The sequence below is a fragment of the Aphelocoma coerulescens genome, chromosome 18 (assembly GCF_041296385.1).
Source record: "Aphelocoma coerulescens isolate FSJ_1873_10779 chromosome 18, UR_Acoe_1.0, whole genome shotgun sequence".
Taxonomy (NCBI): Eukaryota; Metazoa; Chordata; class Aves; order Passeriformes; family Corvidae; genus Aphelocoma; species Aphelocoma coerulescens.
The window spans coordinates 3593267-3619534 of NC_091031.1; the positions used below are offsets into that span (position 1 = coordinate 3593267).

General features: G+C 42.6%; 1 protein-coding gene across 11 annotated transcripts in view; it reads left to right on the forward strand.

Moving 5' to 3' along the window:
- The window catches only part of BPTF (bromodomain PHD finger transcription factor), a 53369-nt gene extending 38034 nt beyond the window's left edge, over positions 1-15335 (forward strand). For 8 of the 11 annotated variants that reach the window (XM_069032919.1, XM_069032920.1, XM_069032924.1 and 5 more), the window contains 10 exons: positions 637-859; positions 1086-1405; positions 2668-2750; positions 4553-4778; positions 5202-5524; positions 8714-8887; positions 9778-9970; positions 10890-10974; positions 12690-12876; positions 14435-15335. In XM_069032919.1, coding sequence (XP_068889020.1) covers positions 637-859; positions 1086-1405; positions 2668-2750; positions 4553-4778; positions 5202-5524; positions 8714-8887; positions 9778-9970; positions 10890-10974; positions 12690-12876; positions 14435-14471 — 1851 coding nt within the window. In that variant the 3' untranslated portion in view covers positions 14472-15335. Of the gene's footprint in view, positions 1-636; positions 860-1085; positions 1406-2667; positions 2751-4552; positions 4779-5201; positions 5525-8713; positions 8888-9777; positions 9971-10889; positions 10975-12689; positions 12877-13686 lie in introns of all 11 variants that reach the window. The other 3 variants (XM_069032925.1, XM_069032929.1, XM_069032921.1) reach the window with 2 other exon arrangements.
- Positions 15336-26268: the final 10933 nt, after the last annotated feature.

Genomic DNA, 26268 nt, shown 5'->3' on the forward strand with positions numbered 1-26268 from the left:
ATAAGTTTAGAATCAATTTTTGGGTAAAAGTACATTTCTGTGATTTACCACAATATCTATTCTTCAAACTATAAATAATACAAATAAATTGTTGCAATGTACAGAGTGCTGGTTGCCAGATAAGGTTTTTTGTAGGTGGAACAAGACTTGGAGTTCAAGCTGAAGGGGAGGGTAGGTTTAGATTAGATACTGGGAGGAAATTCTTCCCTGTGAGGGTGGGGAGGCCCTGGTGCAGGGTGCCCAGAGAAGCTGTGGCTGCCCCATCCCTGTAAGTGTCCAAGGCCAGGTTGGACGGGGCTTGGAGCAGCCTGGGACAGTGGAAGGTGTGGGTGGAACTGGGTGAGCTTTAAGTTCCCTCCCAGCCTAAACCATTCTATGAGTTCTACACCAAAGACTCACAGGTTTTGTATTGTGTTCTGTGCGTTCACAAAATGTGTAACTCCACCCCAGTCATCTGTTGGCGATAGAATTGTTGAAAGAGTATTTTATTATCTCAGATGCTAGTTTTAGATTTTAGGAGTATGGTATGTGATAAAAATATTGAATTTTGAAATCTAAGCCCCTGATTATTCTGATTTTCAGCAAAGTCTGTCTAAGAATCGTGTCACTAATACATCAATATTAACTTTTTTTTAGGGTGGCAGTCAAGGCTTAACTGTGGTAATTCAGGGACAAGGTCAAACTACTGGTCAGTTACAGTTAATCCCTCAGGGTGTGACTGTAATACCTGGTCCAGGACAACAGCTTATGCAAGCAGCTATGCCAAATGGTACAATTCAGAGATTTCTGTTCACCCCGCTACCAGCAGCTGCTACTACAGCTAGCACAACTACAACCACGGTTTCTACTTCAACCTCGGGTAAGCACTGTTCTGTTCAGCAGGAAAAAAGCTTCCGTTTCAATTGCATGGGAGTATTTATGCAGCTGGAGGTGGTCTGTTAGTGCAGTAAATTTGTTGGAAGTGTGTTGCAAAGTCTGTTGAGTTGCTGCATAGAGCTTTGCAGTAGTTCCAGAGAGTTTGAGTTAGTAAGGCTCATAGCCACGCCATTTACAATTAATGGAATCCTCGTTTGTGTCGTTCTCAGCTGCAGGGGAACCGAAGCCGGCTCTGCAGGCGCCACCAGCACCGGCTGTGCCCACGGGGCAAGGGCAGCCCCAGGGCCAGCCCAGCCTGGCCCCTGCGCAGCCCGCGGGGACTCAGCCCCAGGGTGCTCAGCCCGAGGCCCCGAGCCAGCCCGAAGTCCCCGGTGACTCTGCGGCGCCCGCCGAAGCTCAGCCGTCCAAATCTCCGGCTCAGTCTCCAGCCCAGGCTCGGGGACTCTCTCCAGCGCCAGGCCTGATGCAGCCACCGCCTGCGGGCCTGCCCCCAGGCCAGTCCCCGGCCCAGGCTCAGCATCCAGCTCAGGTGCAGACTCCAACCCGACAACCCAGTCCAATGTGGCCCCATGCTCCCATACAAATTCCAGCTGGGCTGCAGCAATCCCAGCCTCAGGTTCAGACCTCAGGCTCAACCCTTGCAAGTTTAAACCCTCAAAGTTTAAATCAGGTTCCTGTGCAGTGCCCAGGTCATCCTCAGCTGCACCTTCAGCAGCCTCCAACAAGTGTTATTGAATTGCCTCAGCTTCAGCAGCAAGTGGAAATCCTCTCTCAGCTGCAGCCCCATGTTGTGGCTCAGATACAAGCCCAGCAGGGCAGTGTGCCGCAGATCAAGCTTCAGTTACCTCTTGAGATCCAGCACGGTAGCCCAGTGCAGGCTCAGCAGATTGCCAGTGTGGTGACAGTGCAAACAGCTAGTGTTCAGGAGCAGCTGCACAGAGTTCAGCAGCTCAGGGAGCAGCAACAGAAGAAAAATCAGCAACAGATAGAAATTAAACATGAGCACACCCTTCAGGCTTCTAATCAAAGTGACGTTATCCAGAAACAGGTAAAGTTAACAGAAGGAAATTAACACTTACTGAAATAAGTATTGAAAGAAATACAGTTTGAAATGCCTGTTCTTGTTAACAATGTTAATACATTTGATAGGTAGTTAATTTGATTCTTTCAAAGATAGTGCACGATTGCTGTTGGCAATTTAATGACACATTCCAAGTTAATTCAGCACATCAAGTCACTTGTACCATGTTTGCATTCTTCTGTCACCTTGATTCAGTTTACCACTAGCTGCTGGGACAAATCCATCTCTATTCTCAATTCAGGAAAGATAGGTCAGAGCTAGGAGAGCTGATGGAGAGAACACATGTGCAGTACTTTCATTACCTGAAAACTGAGGTTCCACAGAGGTATCTGAAATGGGATGCTGTTGGATGGCTGCAGGGCTTAAAAAATACATGTTATAAGACTCTTACCATTTTTAAAATAAAACAACCAGTCACTGAGGAAATACAGTCAACTTACATTTAGTCCCTCAATTTAAACCTGACATAAGCAAACTGTCCTACTCTGGGGGTGGTGGTGTTCATTTTCAAATTCTTTTTCAATTTTCAAATAATTGTTTTAAACCAGCACTGCTTCCCTGATAAAATCAGCTCTATTTTGTAACTCAGTGAAATAAATGGCACTTCAACTTTTTCTTTAACTTAGGAAATGTCCTGGTTCTGCCCATAATGCTGTGAAATACTGGCTAAAGTTTTCGTGTTGTATTTTGAAATCTGTATCATCCTACAGGTGGTTGTGAAGCAGAATGCTGTCATAGAAAATTTGAAACAGAAGAAGACATTGACTCCAGCTGAGAGGGAAGAAAATCAGAGGTGAATGTGCATCACAGTGCATCTGTAGATGTCAAATTTTTCATTTATTACATCTTTTAATGGTATCATAATGAAATGCTGGTTTGTAAAAACCTGGTTAAAGAAGTGTTGCTATTTTAAATTGGTTGGAGTAACATTTAGAAGTAAGTTTCATAATGATCTTTATTGCATTAGTATAATCTCAATTTTATTTTGATCATATGTTTTTTAAGTAATATTACATACTGTGTTTGAAGCTGGCCACAGTTCTTAAACTCAAGTAAAAACCATCGTTAAAGGAGCACAGAATGGAGAATTAATGGCTCTGCTGCAAAAAAAGCCTGGGTTTTGTTTGTCCTTTATCATGGCCATGTGTTTCCATTCTTGTTCCTGCACATCCCACTCTACAGAAGGAGTTGAAGAGTTGGAAGACAGATTGACAAACAGAGAGATTTTATGCTTGAAGCTGCTAAACAGAAATTTGGAATGCTTGTTGTTTGTCATGGGGTTATTTTGACTCCTTTTCACACATACAGTTGCTCTAATTAGATAATCACAAGTGTGTGTCAGATACTAAGAAAAAGAAGATTGTATTTTAAAAAATTTGGATCATCAGATCACAGGCTCAGTTGATTACAGCACTGTCCCTGGGTGCCACTCCTTTACTGTTCACAGTTGCATAAAGAAAAAGATGTATTGGATATGCTCTTCATTTCATGGTGTCAGACAGCCAAATAGGTGTTTCGACTGACAAAAGTCCAATTTAAGAGAAAGATGAAAAGTATAGTTCTAACTAGCTTGGTTCATGGTGCAGCTGCCTTTCCATCTCACTGATTTATTCTTCTTCAAAAATACAAGGTGGGGACCTTTAGTCTGTGAAAAAAACAGACTGAATCAAGTAGATATAGTACAGGTATAAAGAGCAAGCTAGACAAAATTGTATGGCCCTACAAATATTTATCTACATATTACATTTATCATCAAAATTCATCTGTCTGTCAGAGGACAAAATGTCCAAGACCACAGAGTTGCCAGCAGCTGCTTGTCCTGGCCATTGCTATTCTGCTGTTTCCTCTGAGCTCAATGGGAGTTGTTTTACATGGTCACTCTGGCAACGAGAAGCATTTGGTTTTCTAGTGGTTTTGGAAAAGAATAGAGAAGGGAAAAGTAAATTCAGAAGAACCAAAATACATTCATTTTCTAATTTAAATATAAAGCAAAATAAATGGCAGGAAAATAGATTTATAGTTGAATGTACAACAAGTAGATGAAAAACTAATCTTGAGCTGTCATTAGTGGAGAAATTGGGAACTGTTAATAGTGAATTCTATACAATGAAAAGTATTTGTGAGTCCTTATGCCAAAACACAAAATCTTGGTAGTCACATTTGGTGGTCACTGGAACGTAGAAATGTCTGTTTTAAAAGAAATTACAGGCTTCCAACTCACTTTCATCTTATACTAGAATGAAAATCCAGCTCTTTGAAACAAATTGTGGAAACTGAATTGAGTGAAAACGTCTCTTATCCTACTGAAGCCAAAGCTTTGGGAGTTGGATGGGGGAGGGGAGGAACAATTAGTACTCAGATCATTTAAGTGAAATTGGGACTGGCCCTCTTGAGCCTAACAAGGGACTTGATCTCTCCCAGCAGTGTTCTAGTAAATAAGCAGGAGTGGAAGCACTGTGTGTTGCTAAATTTACCTTTTACATCTTAGGAAATATAATAATGAGCTTGCAGCAACTGGAGAATTGATTCTGCATTCTCAACTGGGAATAAACAGGCAGCTCAGCACAATGCCCTTTTCCTTTATTCCTTCCCCAGAATGATTGTGTGCAACCAAGTGATGAAATATATTCTGGATAAGATAGACAAAGAAGAAAAGCAGGCAGCTAAGAAACGGAAGCGAGAAGAGAGCGTGGAGCAGAAGCGGAGCAAACAGAACGCAACCAAGCTCTCGGCTCTACTTTTCAAGCATAAAGAACAGCTGAAAGCTGAAATACTGAAAAAAAGAGCACTTCTGGACAAAGATCTACAGATTGAAGTGCAGGTAAGGACAGAGTCTCAAAGGCTAATTTGATGTTTAGCTGGGGAGAACATTTCTGTGTTAATCTTTGTCTGTTTGCTCAGTGAGATTTTAAGGGAATTTACAGGAAGAAGCTGTGGTTGTGGATCTCTGCAAAGCTACTCATATGTCGTTTGAGGGCCTCTTGGTTTTCTTCTGGACTGAAATGACCTGCTTTCATGAAACAGCTTCTGATAAGTTACAGCCAGTGGGCAATTGTAGCCCAAGTGTGTCATCCCTTAATATTATGTGAATTGTAGATTGAAAACACAAAAAAAAAAAGCATATTTAAGTGGATTTAATTATTTTCTTCTGGTTAAGCATGGGGATTTTCGCATAGATTGTAACCCTGTCTTGCAGTAATCATATGAAGTGCCTCCCTCTATTTATTCATTTAATACACTTCAGGAGGAGCTAAAGAAAGACTTGACTAAAATTAAGAAAGAAAAAGAAAGAGCCCAGGCAGCAGCTGCTGCAGCTGCAGCCATGGCCGCTGCTGCCCCACCACCAGTGCCACCAGCACCACCACAGCCACCGGCAGCCAGCGTCACCTCCTCCTCCTCCACCACTGTCCCCATGCCAGTCTCCTCCCAGAAGAGGAAACGAGAGGAGGAGAAGGATTCCTCGGCATCCAAGTCCAAGAAAAAGAAAATGATTTCTACTACCTCAAAGGAAACAAAGAAGGACACAAAGCTTTACTGCATCTGTAAAACGCCTTACGATGAGTCCAAGTGAGTAACAATGCCATAGCCCCTCCTGCATGTCCTTAATAAGCTTTAGGTTTAGTGTCAGCTCTTAGTGCCAGGTAGTGCTAGAAGTGGAGCTAGTGGCAGGTTATTGCAGTGATCACTGGGGTATAGAGATTAAAGTCTCTATTTTCTGCTAGCAGTTACAAATATTAACATACTCGATTGATACTCTTACTGTGTGTGGTTTATATTTACTCGTTTGCATGTCTCCATTGTGTGACCTTCCTGTCTCATATGCACATACTCTTTTCTTTTTTTTCCCTCCGCTCTGTTACTCTTTCTTTTGCTGTTTTGCCTCTGCCTCAGAAGCAAGTGACAATTTGGTTTGAGCAATTTCTTGTGAATAAGTAGCTGATACTCTTCAGAAATAGCTTTGGTACCGTCTTCCAATAAATGACTTTTTTGTAAGGCAGTACCCAGTAAAGGGGGCTCTGAGTCACTGCACTGCAGTTCACTTTGGACAATGTTTCAGGGAGAAATGGTTTCCATGTGTTATTATTTGCATTCCAGGGTTGATAAAAATCAATATTTAAGCATTTGACAAAGTGAAAACTGCAGTTCTCTGTAGTTTGATTCTGACTGTGAATGAGGAAGAAGTATTTATGCTATGTACAGAGCTTGTGAAGAAATGCTGTAAGTGCTAGAGTGGAGAATCCAGTGGATTCCAGGGGATAGTGTTACATGTTCCTCCTTAAGGTAGAGGTGACTAACAGCAGTAGTTAGTAATGATTAACATCTGAGAGCTGTGCAGAGATGTATGTACAGTAAGTCTGACTTCAGACCAATTCCAAATAAGTGACAATACCCAAAAATATGAACTGGTACTGTTTGGTGGTACTTTAAGGGCTGGTAACAGGAAAACCATAGATCTGGAGTGATGCATTCACTCCATGGGTCATGGTTCTTCATTCTAAGTTAGGGCCAGGACTAGGAGACCTCTTGAGGTTCCTTCTAGCCTTTTTTGGGGTTTAATTATGGTTTTTTTAATAAAGTTGAGATCTTGAGGTTTTTTTCACCTTGGTTTTGAGTAGCTCTGACAATTGCACTATTACTTCAGTGTGGGAAATGGGGCTGCTCCCTGGACTGCCAGTGCTGCAGGAAGAGCAGAGTGATGCTCTGGCTGTTATGTCACTGTCACCTCTGAGGGATGTTCCCAGCCTCACTTAACTTTGTGTCTGTATCAGGTTTTCTGTTATCCAGCGTACTTAGGAGGGACCCTGTTCTCTGGCTCTGATACCAGAGGTCTGTGTGTTACTGCATCTGGAGTTAGTGAGTGAGCAAAGGGATTTGATTGTCAGACTAACTCTTTGTGTTGACTCTAGTGGTCATAGAGTGAATTTTGGTAGCTTGAATTGAGAACTGTGCTTCCAAGAAAATGAAATGTTAATAACTCAGTAGTATTCTTAGCAATATGACAGAGCTCTGCTGCTTTGCTTTTTGTGAATCTTGTATTTGATATTCCTACAAATGATGACTATACTGTTGAAGTACATAATCCTTTTGCTAGTTGGAATTAGTAGTTTTGAAACAGTTTTCTGAGAATTTTTTTATTTTTTCATATATATATGTAGGCATTGGATACTTTTCCTCTTTATGCTGGTGTCTCTTTTCTGCTTCAGAAAAGATAGGTGTGCTACTTAAAAAGCCAGTTTGTGATATTTTATGAATACCCTGTGTGTTTCTTTGGATTTAGTAAAGCCTTATAAGTTGTTTTCTGCTGTGTATTTTATTGCAAAACTATTACATTTATTTCTCATTCATGATACTCCAGGGTTATAGGGATTTGCTAATACTGTTTTCAAGGATGGTCAGTAAGGATATCTTTCCAAGATTCCTGCTTAGATTCCAATATATCTGTTAAAGCATAATGTGGCACCTGCTCCACATTCCAGGGGCAAGGCTTAGCATCTACACCTGGATGCAAATGTGCTTCCACATCACCAGGACCAGACACAGCCTCTCTTGGGAACAGGGCACAGGCTGAGTTCCTAATAGTTGTCAGAATCTATGTCTAGCCATTCTTTATGGAAATGCGGTTGTGTGATATTTATTTTAGGATTTGCCTGACTGAAAACAAGAGAAAAAGCAGGATCTGAGTGTGCAGGATGTGTGCAGAGGCCCAGGAAATCAGAGATGCTTCCTGTGGAACATGGGATAGCTACTGCCCTGCTGGTGCAACACCCCAGGGTGTTGCCTGCAGGCTGACAGGGTGGCAGGAATTCCTACGGCAGCACCTGGCAGGGGGTTGAGGTCTCCAAAATCCAGGAGGATGGAGGTTCCAAGTCTGCTTGCTTTTGCTTAGGCAGAGAGAATGGATGTGAGTGTTGCCCATCTGGTTGTCACTGGTCATAGGTGTGTTCTGAGAGATCCATACACGAGTTACAAACATCCTGGCATAATATTTTACAGTTTTGTCACATCATTCTGTGCAAGGTCCCATTCCCATGATTCTGTCCCTGGTTCCCTTCACTTTGTGTCATACCATACCTGGTTCTGTCACACAGCTGTGTCTGAGAGGAGACGTTATTCAGTCAAAATTCCACTTTGTCGCAGTTTTAAGTAGTTTATTATCAGATTTCAGTGCACATCCCCCTCAAAAAAAACCTCCAAGATTTAAAATTGACAGTCATGCCCTGACCCCATTTTCTTTCGTATCATGTTACACCAAGACGTACCTACACACTGCTGGTTGCATGTTCTTGTAGTGTACTCGTAACTCCTAGCTGGTGTTTGCGCTTTGCTTTTGTTTTTTAAATTAACTGAGACCTACATTTTCAAACTTTAAGGAAATGTTTCAGTGGCTTTTGAGCTGCAATTTTGAAAATGTAAACCTTTTTTCTTTGGCCTTGTCTTTTTGTGCCTTTGACAGTTTTTCACACACACGTTGAAGACAGTAGATTTTCAGCCCATAGTTTTGTCAAGTCTGGTTACATATTAATATGTACATATCAATACATGTGCATTTTGATGAACTGTCAATTTAAATTGACCCAAGTGACCTTACTGCCAGTCTAGTTGCAGCATGAGATGTTAGTTTGTAAGGTTAGGGAGCAGGGAAGCTGAGAGAGAAAGTAAGCCCAGCAGCTAGTGCATCAGAGAGAAATGCAGGGAAAAGTGCCATGCCATTTGAAATGACAATTACATTGTCATTTTCATTGTGAACACTTTTAGGTTCTATATTGGCTGTGATCTTTGTACTAACTGGTATCATGGAGAATGTGTTGGAATCACAGAAAAGGAGGCTAAGAAAATGGATGTGTACATCTGTAATGAGTGTAAACGGGCACAAGAGGGCAGCAGTGAGGAGTTGTACTGTATCTGCAGAACACCTTATGATGAGTCGCAGTGAGTTCGGATAAGAACCTCTTATTCCATGTCTAGGTAGCAAAACTGCTCTGACTGTGCTTTCCTGTTCCTTGCAAAGAGTAAACAACTAGTTATTCTGCATATATTGTATTCATTTGTAATACAAATTGCTTTTCAGTAATTGTCTCCCCCTCTCAAATGTTTTTGTTCAGTAAATGTTTAGGAAAAGTGAAGTTTCTCAGGGTGGTCAAAATGTATTGTGGTTTTTATTTTTAACAACAAACTACCAAAACACCATGTACTTTATTTGGGATTTATTTTCTTTTTTAATTTTATTTTCTTTAACAGGGGATGGTTAGAAAGACTAAAAGACAAATGCTGTATTTAGTGGATTTTTTTGTGCTTTAATCTGATCTGGCTGGAGAACATAATTTTAGTATGGGGATATATGGTTGGTATATGATTATATATATGTGAATTATATACATCTTTTACTGTAAGGCTTTGTGTCATAGAATACTCCCTCTGTGTTCAGTTACAAGACTGAAGCTTCCATATGAAAAGTGCTTGTACAGAGTGAAACAAGCCCTAGTTGTAGTCCAGTTTGTGCAAAATGCATCTTGAATTGGTTTGGATACTGGCTGGGTGAGACTTTTGGCTTTACACTGTTCCTTTCGTCTCTAAAGCAGAGGAATGATTTTTGAAATCTTGATTGCTTGAAAGTGTAAAATTTAGGAACGTGTTTTGAAATGGTCTGTAAATACAAAAACAGTTGGAGTAGAATTTGTCACTCTGAAATCTGACGTTACCTGTTGTCTTTAATCATGCCAAGTATCTGCTTGTGTGCAGGAGATGGCAGGTTTATGTGTTTAAATGTAACCTGGACTTGAAATAGTTGAAGCCACTGACATTTGGTTTGGCTCTTGCAGATTTTACATTGGCTGTGACCGATGTCAGAACTGGTACCATGGGCGCTGCGTGGGCATCCTGCAGAGCGAGGCAGATCTCATTGATGAGTACGTGTGTCCACAGTGCCAGTCCACAGAGGATGCCATGACTGTGCTCAGTCCACTCACAGATAAAGACTATGAAGGATTGAGGAGGGTCCTGCGCTCCTTGCAGGTGAGGAGAAGGGTGGCAGCATCAGGGAGTGTGACAGACCCAGTGGGTCTGGGAGGAGGGTTTGATTTCTCTTTAGCAGCTTTGAGATTTGAGGGAATAGCAAAGCTTTGGCACTGTGTCAGCTGCAAACTTGCTTGGCATTATTGTCCTGAGGAATATTTACAATAATTAGTAAATCACCACTCCTGAGTGGGTGAAACTAAATAATCCCTTCAATGAAAGGCTTTTAAAGGAAGCAGATTTAGAATCCCAAAAGGCAAAGTGGGAGCCCAACTGCACAGGGTATGAAAAGTGCCATGTTCTGTTCTCAGATCATTTTTCTGAGGGTTGTGATCTACACTTCTGTACTTTGAGAGTTACCAGATTTCAGGAGTGTTCTCATAGGGGCTCATTATCAGCATGTAAATGATGGCATCTTGATAATAAGAATTATGTCACTGTCCAATACAATATATTTCTGATTTCTCTGTCACTCCCAAATAGGCTTTTTCTGCTACAACTCTAAAGACTTTTTAAGAATTCTGGTACAATTCTTAAAATTGTGGTAACAGAAATCCTCTTAAGTAATATTTTGCATTGTCCTGCATTTTGCATACATTTATAAAAGCATATTAATTTTAGGGTACTAGAAAGCACTCTCAGTAAATTCATTCCATACTTTTCCATGCAGCCTGTTCAGAACAGTATCCTGTTATGTCTGAATTTCACAGTTTCCTGTTTTGAAGCCGAACTACTGGGTCACTGACATTTAAAACTTTACCCAGTCATTAGATGAGAACTGGTTCCTTTTTCAAATAATGCTGCACTTCTTCCTGAAATTCAACTCCAGACCCCAACAATAAAAGGATGAAAATATTTACCTATTAATAGTACCTAGTTTAACTCGATTTTATATTTTAATTTTCTGTTTCCCTGCCAGGCTCACAAAATGGCGTGGCCGTTCTTAGAACCAGTAGATCCCAACGATGCACCAGATTATTATGGTGTCATCAAAGAACCAATGGGTAAGTGTTGGTGAGAACAGCCTGAGTGAGCGGGTTTGGGCTTTGGAATAACAAGTTAATTTCCTGCTGACCAGTTCCAGCCATATTTTGCAAAATTCACAGGTTAGGCAGATGAAACACGGTGATTTCTCACTGATACATTTAGAAGTTCATTAAGGCTGTTTTATCTACTTCTAGGCTGACTCCTTCACCCTAAATAACTGCCTGTCTTACAGATGAAATGTGGAAGTCAATGCAGCAATAGGATTGAACTAATGTTTTTAAATTTCTTCATTTAAAGAGGACAATTTTTTTCTGTCTTTGTGCATGAGCTTCTCCTCCAGAAGTTGAGCAGGATGTGATGCTATGGAAGCGTGATGTGCACCTTAAGATGGAGTTTAAAATTATCTTCATATGACTTGATAGTAATAATAAATTTTGTTTTATGTGTAATTTATCTTTAAAGCTGCAGGAACAAAATGCATTCAGATATTGTGAATGTGGGCGAAGTTGAAAGGGAGATGCTGCAGCTTTACAGTGCTTTACTCTAATCTTCTTAGAGCTCACCAGTTAAAACTGGATAAGCACTTGGATGTGAAATTTCTTGAGAAAATCTATCTCCTGGCAGAAATGGTGTTGGGAATGTTATTCCTTTCCTTCCAGTATTGAACCAATACCTTTTCATATCTCTAAATGAGAGCCAGTGTGTCATTAGAGCTTTCTCACCTACTCCTTACTCATCCTAGAAATAGGAAAGTTCAGTTTAGTATCTTGGCAAAATGTTGTGGTATGTTGACTGAAAACAGTATTTTGTTTAGGAATTGTGTCCTTTTCCGTTCCAAAGTTTTGGACTGTCCTGTTATGACAATGCTGAACAATTCCTATTCCATGGTGGATGGGTTAAAGTTTATAAGGAAAGCTCAAATAACGATACTGCTAGTGGAGTAAACAAAAGTGCATTTAGCCCTTTCTGACTTAAGTAGGAGGAAAAGGCACCTCTAAGTATACAAGTAAATCTTAGTAAAATACACCAGGTAATCCAGACCCATCTGCAGTTTGCACACATTCTGGCATTACTGGTATTTCAAAATAAGCACCTTAAGGACATTTTTCAAGGGCAGATAGCTGTTTTTCTGGCTAAAAGTGCCACGAGACATTTACACAGCTATATTTGTATTTGACAGGTTTTGTTCCTCTCCCTGTTTTTAATTGATATGTGGATTAAAATGGGACAGTTACTGCTCACATCACCATTCCTGTCTCCTTAATGTGTCTGGTCAGTAAGGATGAGAGCTCTGGAATTTTGCATGACCCTGCACTTGAAATCTTTCATCTGTGCCATGTGTAATGTGCATATGCCCATGAGAATTGATAGTTTGTTCAAAGCAAGGCAGGAATTCAAAAAATAATCAGGAGGTGATGGCTGTTACATGTACATGGTACCTGAATCTTGGTTGTCTGACCTTCCCTTCATTTCTTCAGAAAAAGCAGGGAGCTCCTTGCAAAGGTTTTCCCTGGTCATTCTGATTCTTGCATTTTATTGAATTTAGCTGCACACAACATATTCATGCCTAAGTGTCTCTTCTGAGGGAGACCTACTGGTGTCACCAGTCACAACCAGCATTCCTGGAAAAGCCTCTAACCTGGATAATGCTTTGTTTCCCGCAGTCTTGACAATGTAGATTTCTGTTGAGAATGAAAGTGTCTCATTTAAATAATCTTTGGTTTCTTTGAAGACCTTGCAACCATGGAAGAAAGAATCCTGAAACGCTACTACAAAAAGGTCACGGAGTTTGTGGCAGACATGACCAAAATTTTTGATAACTGCCGTTACTACAATCCAAGTGACTCCCCTTTTTACCAGTGTGCAGAAGTTCTTGAGTCCTTCTTTGTACAGAAACTAAAAGGATTTAAGGCAAGCAGGTAAGCTGGAGTGTTCCTAACCACAGATGTTGCATTGGCCCCTGAAATCTCCTTTCTAAGCTTATCTTGCATTCATAGAGGGATTTGCTGCTCTGTGGCCTTTCCTGGAAAATTTTGTCCAAATTAAGGTTTAAATACGGTTTTATGGAGGTTACTTTGGAATGTTTATTCAAAAGGAGTTGTAAAAAATTCGGGTGGTATCATAAATTTGCAAAATTTGAATGATACTTCAACTTATTGCTGCAGAAAACTTAATGAGAGTAATTTCTGATCAGGACAAATACTGTGTCTTGAGTTGTGCTGATGTTCTACTCTGCAGTAAATACCTCTCATGCTAATAAGAGACAATCCTGCTGTGAAGCTTATAATCAAATGAAAGAAATTAAAATACTTCAGTGTTACACCTTCTCTCATCTTTTTATAATTTACCACCTTTGAAACAGAGGGAATAAGTAAGGTTTAAAGTAGGAGACAGAAAATGAAACATAATTCAAAATTTACCTTTTAAAATTAAACTTTCTTTTAAAATTATTTTTTTCTGAAAAAGGGCTGATATAGATATAGATATAGATATAGATATAGATATAGATATAGATATAGATATAGACATTCCTGGAAAAGAATATGCATTTTTCTTTCCAGTTCAATACTGTAATAATAATTTTTATCAGGTAGTTTTCAACCCATGTTTCTGTCACTGCCATTAGCTGGGTCCCCAGCACTCACTGTGCTTGCACGCTGATTTCATTGCTGCATTTTATTTGTTATTGTTTTTCATTTATACCATCCGTCTTCTTTCTTTTCTTGCAGATTGTGATATCTTTAGTCTGAACTTTTTAACTGGAATCAGAACTGGATGTTGGGGTCACTTTCTTTTATTGTACAATTCAATGACATTAAACTGCCCTAAAAATCCAGGTCATTTTTCTAAAAAGTAAATGTTTTTGTTGCCAGCAGTCACAGTGGTGAACATCACTGTATTAACAAAAAATTGTTCCGTTCCTCAAATACTGTACTGAGAAAAATGAAAAATTCATCATGGAAACCTTGTATTTTATTGTTTTAGTTTAAGTCACTAATAAAACTGTGAATGTCAAAGAGGAGTTTTGCTGAACTCTGCTTAGCAAAAATGTGACTTTAACATGCCTGTTCAGTTTTTTTTCTTTTAAGTTAATCCAAAGACTTCTTGAATAAATTTAAGCAAAGTAGACCTTATTATAAATATTTACAACTAAAAATGTCTTTTTGCTTTCCTTTCAATGGACTACTATTATGTAAATATATGAGTAAAACTGATTTCAGGCATTTTGGAATATTCCAGTGACACACTGCATTTTACAAGTACTGAAATATTTGTATTCTGGAGGAGAAAATAGGCCTAAAATTCAGAGAGAGAATTATTTTAAGCATCCTTTTTTATTTCTGAAGGGGGAAAAAAAAATGGAAGCAACATGGTAGTAATTCCCTCATTATGATTTAATTTTGGCAACACCTTGCAGCAACTGTGTTCTCCAAACTAAAGGGTGCTTAATTCTTCACTTTCTTCTGTATTCTGCAGGTCCCATAACAACAAACTGCAGTCTACAGCTTCTTAGAGTTCAGCGTGTTAACCAAACACACAAGCAAGGATCTGGTTGTCTGACAATTTTTAATTAAGGAGCCAGATGTTTTTAGTCAGGTTATCCTGACAAGACTTGATGTAAACTGCGTTTTTATTGGTCACAACAGTCAAATTATATTCTTGGCTTATTTTGTCCAAAGGACAAAGAAATAAAAATCAGCAGCACCACTTTCTTGTCAAGATCAAGTTGTTGTACTATTGTGGCAGAAGCAGGAAAACTTTGTTTTGTTGAAGGAGAAAGAGAGCAAGAAAAAAGATACAGTAAATGGGGTCACATTTAACTCCATGGAAATGCCACGTCTGTTCTTCAGTGAAGAAGCTGGTTTAAAGTCCACACAGAAAACTTTGACTGTATTTATTTATTGTTGCAAAAAAGACGCTTTTTTATTGCTGCCCTCATTTGTCAGCTAATTATTTTTTCTTATAAAATCCAGCCCCGGTTCCATGTAATCCATTCTGTATCTTAACATGATTCCTGTAGGTAAAAGTACAAGAAGACCTCTAGATGTCTTTTCTTTCTATGAAAGGAGCTGCTATGTACACATGTGCACACACACAGGACTGGGAATCAACAAGGAGTTTATCATTCATGGTAGATTAAAACAAGCTTGCATAAAAGTTGGGCTGAGTGGTCATGGACTACAGACTCTGTTGCCTTGAATATAACAAACAGTACAATTTGTCATTTACTCTGCACCAGACTGAACTGAGTAAAATCTATTTGAAGGTATCTTGTTTGTAAACATTTGTCAGATTCTAATTTTTTTTCTTTTGTATTAAAATTCAAAATATGGATGTATATGAAACAAAATAAATGGAGATCATTGTTCTCCCCACAGCCGTAGGTGTGTTTGAGTGTGCGCTGACACGTGTGTGTGACGCTTCGGGGATCTGTGCAGGAGCATAGGGATTGCAAGGAACAGGGGTGGGAATGGCCAGGGAGTGGGACCCGACCGTGTTCCAGTCCCGTTATCCTAATGAAACATTCCCACAGTGGTGCCACAATGACTGTTCCAGCTGTGACAGGGTAGGAGGTGTCTGTGAGGTGTCCCTGCCCACTGGAGCTCAGTGATCTTTGCCAAGTGCTCTGGGAATGTTGAGCACCACCTGTAGTTGTGTCCCTGGGAGGCTCCTGGGCTGCCTCCGTGTTCCCTGTGGGAGCAGCGCTGCCCTGAGGAAGAACTGGAGTCCAAGGAGATGCAAATTGCAGATGAGGAGGCTTTTCTTTTGCTGTGACTGACTTGCTCTGGTACCTGTCTGTAGTTCCCAGCCCTGGTTTCCCTGCAGCTCCTCACCCACCTGACCAGCTTTTGCACTAACTCACAGTCAACTTCTGTTCTACAGTGGTCTGGGATTTACCTGATTTATGGATAAGCTCCTTTTGGGTTTAACCTCACACCTTGCTATGCAAGAACCTCCTCTGTTATTTTTCTTAAAAAGATGTTGCTACTGACCACCCTTTCTTACACTTCCAGCTCAGGTGTTCAGGTTCTTCTGGGGGGATTTTATCTACTAAAAACCCATGTGTTTTTGTACATACAAATGCTGTCATTTAAACTGTGAAAATTACTAATTGTTCAGTGTGGAAACAATCCATTTATGCTTCTGAAAGTCGAAGAGTAGTTGCATTTAGGTTATGTTGTCCTTTGACGTTTTAAAAAAATGCTGCATATTGTAAGCATTGTGTTTTAATGCGACAAGGAAGAATCTCACCTTTAACAGCACTGGGACATATCCTGCATCTCATCCCAACTTCTCAGCATTTCTGTACTATTTATTCATACCTAAATCCATATTGACATGATTTAAATCTTTCCTACCTGTAGGCAATAGATTGCTGTTTTTAACAAATTGTGGCAAACTGAAGAGTACTTTTTTGTACCTTATAGGACACATCATCCTAGACAAATAAAGTAATGTGTTTGACATGGATTTGGTGGTGTTTCTAATGAAACATTTGATAATGTTATTGGATATAAGTCTTGGCTTTGCCAGATCATACATTAACTGTGAATCAGGTTGATTAGGGAAATAATCCATACATGCAATTTAATGCTACTGATTAATCACTCAACCAAAACCATTCTGTTATTCCATGAGAGCCTGTTTCATTGGGCAGGTCGAGGTACTTCTCTGGATTTATTGGTGGTGATGTTTTATAGTTAAATGGTGTTACAGAAAATAAATTACTTGTGATTAATCCCCACCTGCTGTAAAGCATAAAGTTCATAAGGTTTGTGATCTCTGCTCAGTTCTCGTCCTCTTTGTATTATATAGATTATTGCAACAGTTGTTTTGAAATGGTCATATGTTGTAAGAGGTATTGATAATGTGAGCTGTGCCAGCTTAATTTTCCTTTTCTGTCTCTTCAAATTTGAAGCAATTATCCTCAATCTCAATTCAGTTCATGCAGAAGTTAATGGAGATTTAAAGTACAGTAAGAAGTTGGGCAAACCCAAAAGCCTCAAGTAAACTCCCTGGACAGATGGGATGACAAAAGTTATTCCTGTACACATGGATTTCTGTGTGGTGCTGGCAGAATATTCCGTAATTATCCTGCTGGAAAGAAAATTATGGACTGTGAGGTACCAAAATTACCATGGCAGGTGTTGAACGTGACCGCTATCCAGTTCCCAAGTGTGGCTGTTGCTGGGAGGGTTTTGAAATAGCAAGTGCAAGACTGGAAATCCTCTCGATCTAGGAATTGTCGTTGTTCAGGAGGTGTGTTTAGTATGTGATAAGCCTTTGGGAATGGCTCTGCGACAGGATGGCATGCTGCAGAGGATGCAGGCAGATTTTGTGCTCACTCGTGACATGCAGGTGGACAAGAAAGCCTGATCCAGCCCCCCCTCCGCCCATGTCCGGCTGTGTCATCGGGGTGGGGCAACTTTGGAAGCAGCCCCAGCCCTGCTTCTGGTCCTGGCTGGGCACGCAGCTGCTGGGTCACAGGTGTGTCCTGATGCCCCCGGCACTCCCCTCACCGGTGGACAAGATTTGGGGCACTTTGAAGCTGTGTTAGGGGTGAATTCAGCCGGCTCAGAGACGGCAAATGGACAATTTGAGAAGCTTTCGGGGGGGTCCCTCTTTTGCCTGCCACCGCAAATCTCCCCCCTCTATTGGTATTCGCTGTCCCGCCTCTACCGGTCCCACCTGTGTCCCCAAAAGCCCCCGCAGAGGGAGAGGGACCCCCAATATCCACTGTCCCGGGTATATGGAAAGACCCTCCCCTGTTACCCCCACCCCCAACTCCGTCCTCGTCCCCGTGGACTTGCAGCCTCCGAATGGGATGACGCTGATGCGAGGAGCGGACCCTGCACCGGCCACGCGCGAAGACGTTTCCGTGGCTCTGCAGGCACCACTGCTCACCCTTGTCGGAGAGAATGCCTATGGCGGCGGGCGAGCGGCCAATCCAAATGGGGCTAGGATGACAGGGGTGGGTCGCAGGGGCGGTGCCGCGGCGCCCGGGAGCGGGCTGGCCTCTGCTTGGGGCTGAAAGCGGAGTGGGAGGGCCAAGGATGGGGGGCGGCCATGTAAAGTCCCTTTTGACTGTCGACGTGAGCAGCCTGCCGGCCCCACTCAGCACAGGGAATTGCAGCGCTTTCAGGGCCGCACGCGGGCGCAGAGCTGGCGGCAGGTGCCGGCCGGTCAGGGGAGGCAGCATGGGAAGGGCTCTGCGAGGGCATGAGGGTGGCGTGGGACTTGCCGTCATGTGATGGAGTGGGGCAGGGCTTTATGGCGCTAGCATGCCGGGGCTCAGCTTCCTGGCTGAGATGAAGTGCACCTTTGGGCTTTTAAGCAGTGGAAGAGCGGAGATGACCTCGAGAAGAGACTTTCAGATTCTGTCGTACACGGAGGGCAGGAGTTTACTGCGCAGCTTGCTCTCGCCCACATTCTCCTCCTGCCGGATTTGCTCCCGGGATGCCAGTGACTGTCGGAAAGGGGCACCCCGTAATAGGACATTTCTGGCTCAGCTCTAGACACAAATGTCAAGGGCAAAAGGTCTGGGACTGACCTTTGGGCCTCAAAGCTGCCAAAGCCGGGCCTTGCAGGGAGCTGCGGAATGCCAAGGCCCTGGCCATTTCCCAGAGAGGGCTGGCTTCACACCGGGGCTCAATCTCAGCCGGCAAGGAAAGCTGCAGCGTGTGGGGAACGAATCCCCACCGGCCTCCTGCCCCAGGGCATCCCCCGGGAGCAGCTGTGCTCCAGGCCGTGACTGTCACCTGCACACCTAAGGACCCGGAGCTGGTGTTCCGAACCACGGCTGTGCCTGGGACAGAGACACCAGTGGCCACAGAAGTGGCCAGTGCACTGTCTTCATGCTGTCCCTGCTGCTTCTCTCCCACCCGCCGGGGGGGCAGCAACTCCCAGCCACCCACTCCTAAAGCCACGGGCCCACTGGGACACTGCGGGGGCTCGTGGAAGCCAGCGGCCATTGTGACACAGCGGGGCTGCACAGAGCCCACGGTGCTTTGTGACCCGTGGCTCCCAGGAGAGCCTTTGTGATGCTGTGGAACCTGAAGAAGCCTGGCTCCACTGTGACACCATGGAACATCAGGGAACCCTGGAGACCGTGGGGATGCTAGGGACGCTGACGGAACCCTGGGCAACACTAGGACGCTATGGAACCTGGTGGAACCGAGGGGCCACAGTGACACTGTGGGGTCTTTTGGAAGCAACGAGACCCTGGTGGGAACCCATGGGATGATTAATCCTGGCAGGAGCCTGCTCCAGGTGAGCTCCTCTCTCCTGGCTTGCACAGCTGCTGCTAGGATCCCAGTCGGGCACTAGCTCTTCACAGGCTCATGGCTTCCTTTGGGAATGGCTCTGTTCCAGGATGGCATGCTGCAGAGGATGCAGGCAGATTTTGTGCTCACTCATGACATGCAGGTGGACAAGAAAGCCTGATCCAGCCCCCCCTCAGCCCATGTCCGGCTGTGTCATCGGGGTGGGGCAACTTTGGGAGCAGCCCCAGCCCTGCTTCTGGTCCTGGCTGGGCACACAGCTGCTGGGTCACAGGTGTGTCCTGATGCCTCCGGCACTCCCCTCACCGGTGGACAAGATTTGGGGCACTTTGAAGCTGTGTTAGGGGTGAATTCAGCCGGCTCAGAGAGGGCAAATGGACAATTTGTGATGCTTTCTGGTGTGTCCCTGTGATGAGACTGACGGTTGGACTTACTGCCTCACAGAGTCAGACCTAAAGACAGTCAGAATTTACCCGTGAGACTTTTTACTGTGAAATTTTGCAGCTTCAGTGAAACCCACAGAGAAAGCCAAGAAGATAATCAATGAGAACATGTTCGGGACACAAGGAGAGGTTGTTCTTATTATGAGTCGTTAAGTGTGTACAAGGAAGAATTTGAGGATAATATGTAACAACTGTACTTTTGCTTGTATAGCTAATTGTTTTACTCTTGAATCGTCATTGTTTGTTAGACAGCCTTGTCATTGTTTGCTAAGCAGCCAGTCTCAATAAGCCACAGCAATTGTGAAGAGGTATAAGAGTAGCAGTAGAAAAAATAAAAAAACTTTTGCGGCTTTGGATTACAACAAGTGTCGTGCTGTTATGTCTGTCTTGACATAGCTACATCTGGTGACCCATAACGTGATCCAAAGAGCCTGCCTGTAGAGCAGGAGGCCTGTGTGGAGGGCATGGGAGATGGAGACCAACGGGAGAAGAGTAGTGGGGAGAGCTACCAAGATCCAGATTGACTGCAACCTTTTTATAGCTGAGCCGTTGGGAACCAAATGGGAGCAAATACATCTCAAGAGGAAAAATCAGTAGTTAATATATGGATGTTGATGTTAAAATGACGTGGCATAAATTATGATAAGTTGATATTGCAAAGGCTGTTACTGTGGTGCAGAAGTCAAGGGCATGAGACTACTTGTGCCAATGCTTTTAGCGCACAGATATGGGAAACAGTGGGATGGCGTATTTTGGTCCTTGCTTTTTGTGGAGATGATACTGTTAAAGGACTTATGACAACATGGAGGTTAGTTTTAGACACTTTGAAAGAACAGAAAAAAGAACAAGACACTGCAGCAGCTGGCACAGCAGAGAGAACGGAGACTGATAATGCTGGCAGGACTGGGAACATTGCAATGGGAGGGGTTGATGTGGCACAGGCTGGCAGGGCAAAACCTATATTGTTTCCAATACCCAAGCCACGGAGGGCTTCACTTCCTCCCCCTTCCAACCCTGCTTCTCCCTCCGCTTCCCCCTCTTCTGTCCCCACGAACTACTTTGATCCACCTTTACCACCAGCTGGGTGGAGTGACAGTGATGGAAAGGGTGGGAATGAAATTGCACCCTCGGCACCCCTGCTGCCTGCTGCCGCACCCCCGCTGTCTGCTACTACTAATCCTTTTGTACAAGGTGCAAAACGATCCGTGCCAGGGATTCAAAATGATAGCCTGCTTTATAGAGATACTTCAACTTTGCAACCTGTATCTGTAACTTTGGGCATGCAAGATCCTGCAGCTTTTTGAAGAGATATCAGGCTTGCACCTTAAGCTGAGAAAGATTACGAGGCAGCAGAGCTACTCGTTATTCACAATTACCATACTCAGGGGAGTTATATTCAGAAGACCCAGTAGCCTCTGCTTTTCCGGTCGTTGGAGGGAGAGGCCAGGCGCCTGATCAGCATGTTCCATTTAACTGGCAGGTACTGTCCGAGCTACACCAGCTTGCTACTAATTACGGTTTGGGGTCCCCTGCTGTGACAAAAATGCTGAAATTTATAGCAAGTGAGAATTAACTCCTTTTGATTTAAAGCAGATTGCTAAATTGCTCTGCATGCTGGTTCAGTATGTGGTGTTTGAGAATGAGTGGAGGAGTTCTTGTGAGGACACTGCCTTAAATAATATGCGATTGCCTGCAGTTGATCCTCGGTTCGGTGCAGGTTTACCCCAATTAATGGGATTGAACCCCGTGGACGAACCTCAGCTACAGGCTCGCTTGCATCCTCTGGTCCTAGAGCAGTCCCGTTGCCATGCTTTGCAGTCTCTGCTCTGTTTAAGGTGGCAAATATGTCAGCTCCTGAAAAAAGTTACACAACTATAAAACAGAATCCTAACAAAACTTTTATGGCCTTTTTGGACCACCTTCAGGATGCGATAGAAAAACAAATAGTAGATGTAAATGTAGAAGAAACTTCAATTTTGCAAATGGCACAAAACAATGCGAATGAGGAATGCAGAAAAGCTATTGATTTGCTGTCTATGAAAAACCCCTCACTGAATGATATGATTAATGGATGTGCAAAAATAGGGACTGCACCATATCAAATGGTTATGCTAACCAGGTGTTGCTACGGCTGTTGCAGCAGCTATTGAAGTTACACGTAACTGTTATAGTTGTGGACAGCCAGACCACTTTAAATCTCAGCCCTCACTGAACTCTGTCCTCTGGAGCAATTAACAACAATAATGTAGCCCCCAGAGCAATCCTGTGTAACCGATGTAGTAAACAGGGGCATTATGCGAAACGTGTAAATATAGTTTCCATGCTAATGGACAGCCTCTTAAGAATCAGGGAAACGACCAACAGAGCACGAAGGAAAGTCCCGTCCAGACACAAATACTTCCCCAGGAACTGTTGCTTCCAGCACAAGTTTATGTAAACGGCTTGCTGGGAGAACAAAAGGTTCAGCAGGGATGGCTGTTTTCACTGCCAAATCATAGACTCTCCTGCAGTTCATAAAGTGCCTTTGGATGCACATATTACTGTATTGCGCAGCCGTAGGGAGGAGAGAGATCCAACAGGCAGGAATTGTGCAGCAAGATTGATTTATTTAATTATTTTACAAACTCTTTTATAGACTTTTTTCTTCATAGTCTAAAGGACAAAGGACCAGCCACCCCCCTGGGGTGATTGGCTAGAATCCTAAAACATCCATAGTCAAAATATTTTTCTACTGTACCATAAACAAGGCTTTGAAAGGTCGCAGGTGTTCATAGTTTATAGAACTCTGCTACTATCTTTGTGAGAGAAAAAAGTATCTCCCAGGCTTAGAAAGAAGCAAGAAAAATTCTTGCTAGCAGCAATATTTGTATCCACATGCACATGAACCTATAGGGCAGAACTTAGGTGCTTTGCTAATAGGAAGATCAAGAGCTACTTTGCAAGGAATTTTTGTGCATCCGGGAATAATTGATGAAGACTTTAAAGGACAAATATGTGCAATGGTTACTACACCCACTCCTCCTGCAGTTACACCTGCTCATACTCGTATTGCTCAACTTGTACCTTTCAAGTCTTGTGTTCCCAGGACTGGACTTAAAGAGAAAGGAGACCAAGGCTTTGGTTCTACCGGCACACCTCAGGTTTTTTGGAATCAACAACTTTCCGAGCAGAGACCGCAACTGATTTGTGAGCTAACACTGAAGGGGGCACAACCACAGATGGTTAAGATCAAAGGGTTGATTGATACAGGAGCAGATGTTACACTGATTTCACTTCACGACTGGCCAAATTCATGGCCTGTCATTGCAGTGGGAAATTCAGTTGCGGGTCTTGGGGGAATGACACAAAGTTATTTAGGTACACATTTTGTGCTCATAAAAAATCCAGACAACCAGGTTGTCTCAGTTTGCCCATATGTGACTGCTGTGCCTCTAAATTTAGGGGGACGTGATGTTTTGGCCACCTGGAGAATTACAGTTGGCACAAATTTTTAATAGGGGTCACTGTGCAGCAGGGTGCTTGCCACCCAGTAACACCCCTACGATGGTTAACTGACCGACTGGTGTGGCAAAGTCAGTGGCCCCTGACAGAACAGAAACTTGCCGCTCTGAACAATTTAATTGATGAGCAGTTATCACAAGGGCACATAGAGCTGTCTGTCAGTCCTTAGAATACTCCTATATTTGTGATTCAAAAGAAATCAAGCAAATGGAGATTGGTGCACGATCTGAAATGCATTAATGCAGTCATGGAAAGTATGAGTGCACTGCAGCCAGGCATGCCATCTCCTACTATGATTCCTGCAACATGAGACATTTTAATTGTTGATTTGAAAGATTGCTTCTTTAGAATTCCCTTACATCCTGATGATAGACCAAAATTTGCATTTTCAGTACCAGCTGTTAACAATGCTGAACCTGTAAAACGATATCAATGGGAAGTTTTACCACAAGGTATGAAAAACAGTCCAACTATTTGTCAAATGTATGTGGCCCAAGCTCTATTGCTTTCAGAGAACAATTCCCTAACAATTATTGCTATCACTATATGGATGACATACTCATAGCATCTCCTTGGAAACAGGATTTGCAAAACATACAGCCAGAGCTTTTAAAGGCTCTTCACAAATATGGATTACAGATTGCACCTGAAGAAATCCAAACAGAAGCATCCTGGAAATATTTGGGATTAAAAATATTTGAAAGTACCATATGCCCTCAAACTGTTCAATATGACACTACAGCGCATGCTCTAAATGATGCACAGAAATTGTTAGGAACCATTAATTGGCTACGTCCCTATTTAGGACTCACCACTGCACAACTTTCTCCTTTGTTCAATATATTAGCAGGAGATTCAGATTTAAACTCACCACAGCAGATTACCCCTGAAGCTCAACAAGCCTTAGATAACATACAACAAATTATTTCCAATCACCATGTGTACTGTGTGGACCCTGACATGGATGTCATTGTTTTTGTTGTAATTCCAGAATTTCATCCAGCAGGTATTATTGCACAATGGTCTGATCATTGGCTATTTTAGAACAGATGTTTTTACCTTACAAGCCTAGAAAAACAGTCATTACAATTTTTGAATTGATTGCTCAGATAAAGGCACCGATGCCTGCAAATTGCTGCCAAAGATCCTGCTAAATTTACTATTCTTATTCAGCAAAATTGTTTTGAGTGGTCCTTGGCCAATAGTTCTGCACTGTAGAGTGCTCTGCAGAGCTACACAGGACAAATTGATTACCATTTTCCCAGTCATAAATTATTACAATCACTGAATACCACCCCATTATCAGCAAAACCTTAATTAAGTCATACTCCTGTAGATGGGCCTACAATATTTATGGACGGGTCAGGAAAATCAGGTAAAGCAATTGTTACCTGGAAAAATGAGGAAGGATGGCAGACTTTGCAGGGTCAGGGTACTGGATCCGCACAATTGGTTGAATTAAAAGCAGTTACTATGGCCTTTCATCATTTTAATGAACCTTTTAACCTAAATGTTGATTCGGCTCATGTTGCAGATGTTGTACAACGAGTAGATTGTTCCCTTTTCAAAGAAGTTAGTAATGCTGATTTGTTTCTTTTGCTAAGGGCTTTATGGACAGCTGTTTTGCAACGCATGTATCCTTTTTATGTTTTGCATATTAGAAGGCATACAAACCTACCAGGATTTTTTGCAGAAGGTAATGCCCATGCTGATGCATTAGCTAATCCTGTTTGGGCAGTTCCTCAGCCAGGTAAACTAGCCCAGGCTAAAACATCTCGTACCTCTTTTCATCTAAATGCGCACACATTGAGTAAACAGTTTTCACAAACACCTACAGAAGCTCGTGCTATTGTTAGTAACTTTAATGGACCTTTACCCTTAGGAGTAAATCCCCATGGTCTTTTGGCCCTACAGCTTTGGCAGACTGACGTTACACACATTTCAGATTTTGGCAGTTTTAAATATGTACATGTATCTATTGACACTTTTTCCTCTGTTATATGAGCTTCTGCTCATGTGATGTAATTTTGCACTGGCAGCAAGCCTTTGCTGCTTTAGGCATACCTGCCTGTGTGAAAACTGGCAATGGGCCAGCCTACGCCTCTCAGAAAGTTAAGAAATTCTACATCTGTGGAGTATCTCTCACAAATTTAGTATTCCTCATTCTCCCACTAGTCAAGCTGTTGTTAAACATGCTCATCACACACTTAAAACTGTTTTAGAAAAACAAAAAGAGAGAATGCAAGGGGAAACCCTGCAGTCCAGACTTTTGAAAGCTGTATATACAATAAATCACTTGACCATACTGGCTCATTCAAACAATCCCTCCATTTTAAATCATTTTTATTCCTTGCAGACCACCAGTGAAACACATTTGCCTAGAGCTAAAGTGTAGGTAAGAAATTTACTTACCAGCCAGTGGGAAGGCCCTGGGGACCTTGTCACTTGGGGCCTGGATACGCTTGTGTTTCCACAGATACTAGACTACGGTGGGTGCCAGCAAGGTGTGTGCATCCTGATTTGCGGCAGAATATCCCACTGCCTGTTCGGCCAGATCCTGAAAATAACAGCAACACAGGCTGATGACCTTGGCAGGGTAGTTCGAGCTACCTCCGACCAGAGAGAGTATCAAGCACCCATGACCAGGAAGGACTGTATTGCACTGTATATCCCTGTGATCAAGAGTATTGGCTTGCATTGAGATGTACTAGAGTGCAAATGGCAACAAATGACAGAAAAATGCAGGTGCCAATAAGCTCAGTTTTGCTGAGCTTAGTGCCTATTGTTTCTGCTTGGCCTGTTCAGCCAAGAACCAATGTGTGGGTTACCCTGGCCAATGCAACGGGGCAAGATACTCTGTGCTTAGCTACTGCTACTCCTGACAATCGTTTTTCTACCTGCCTTGTTGGCTTGCCGTTAGATGACTGGCCAAAGCGTAGGACAATTAGCAAGCTTTTACAATCACATAATCACGCTGATGCTTGGGATCAATGCGTTTCATACATTCCCCATGCAACTCCTGAGCCACAAGAAACAGAGCTTTTAGGATCTGTGAAAATGGACCTTTGTGTTAATTACTCTGGAT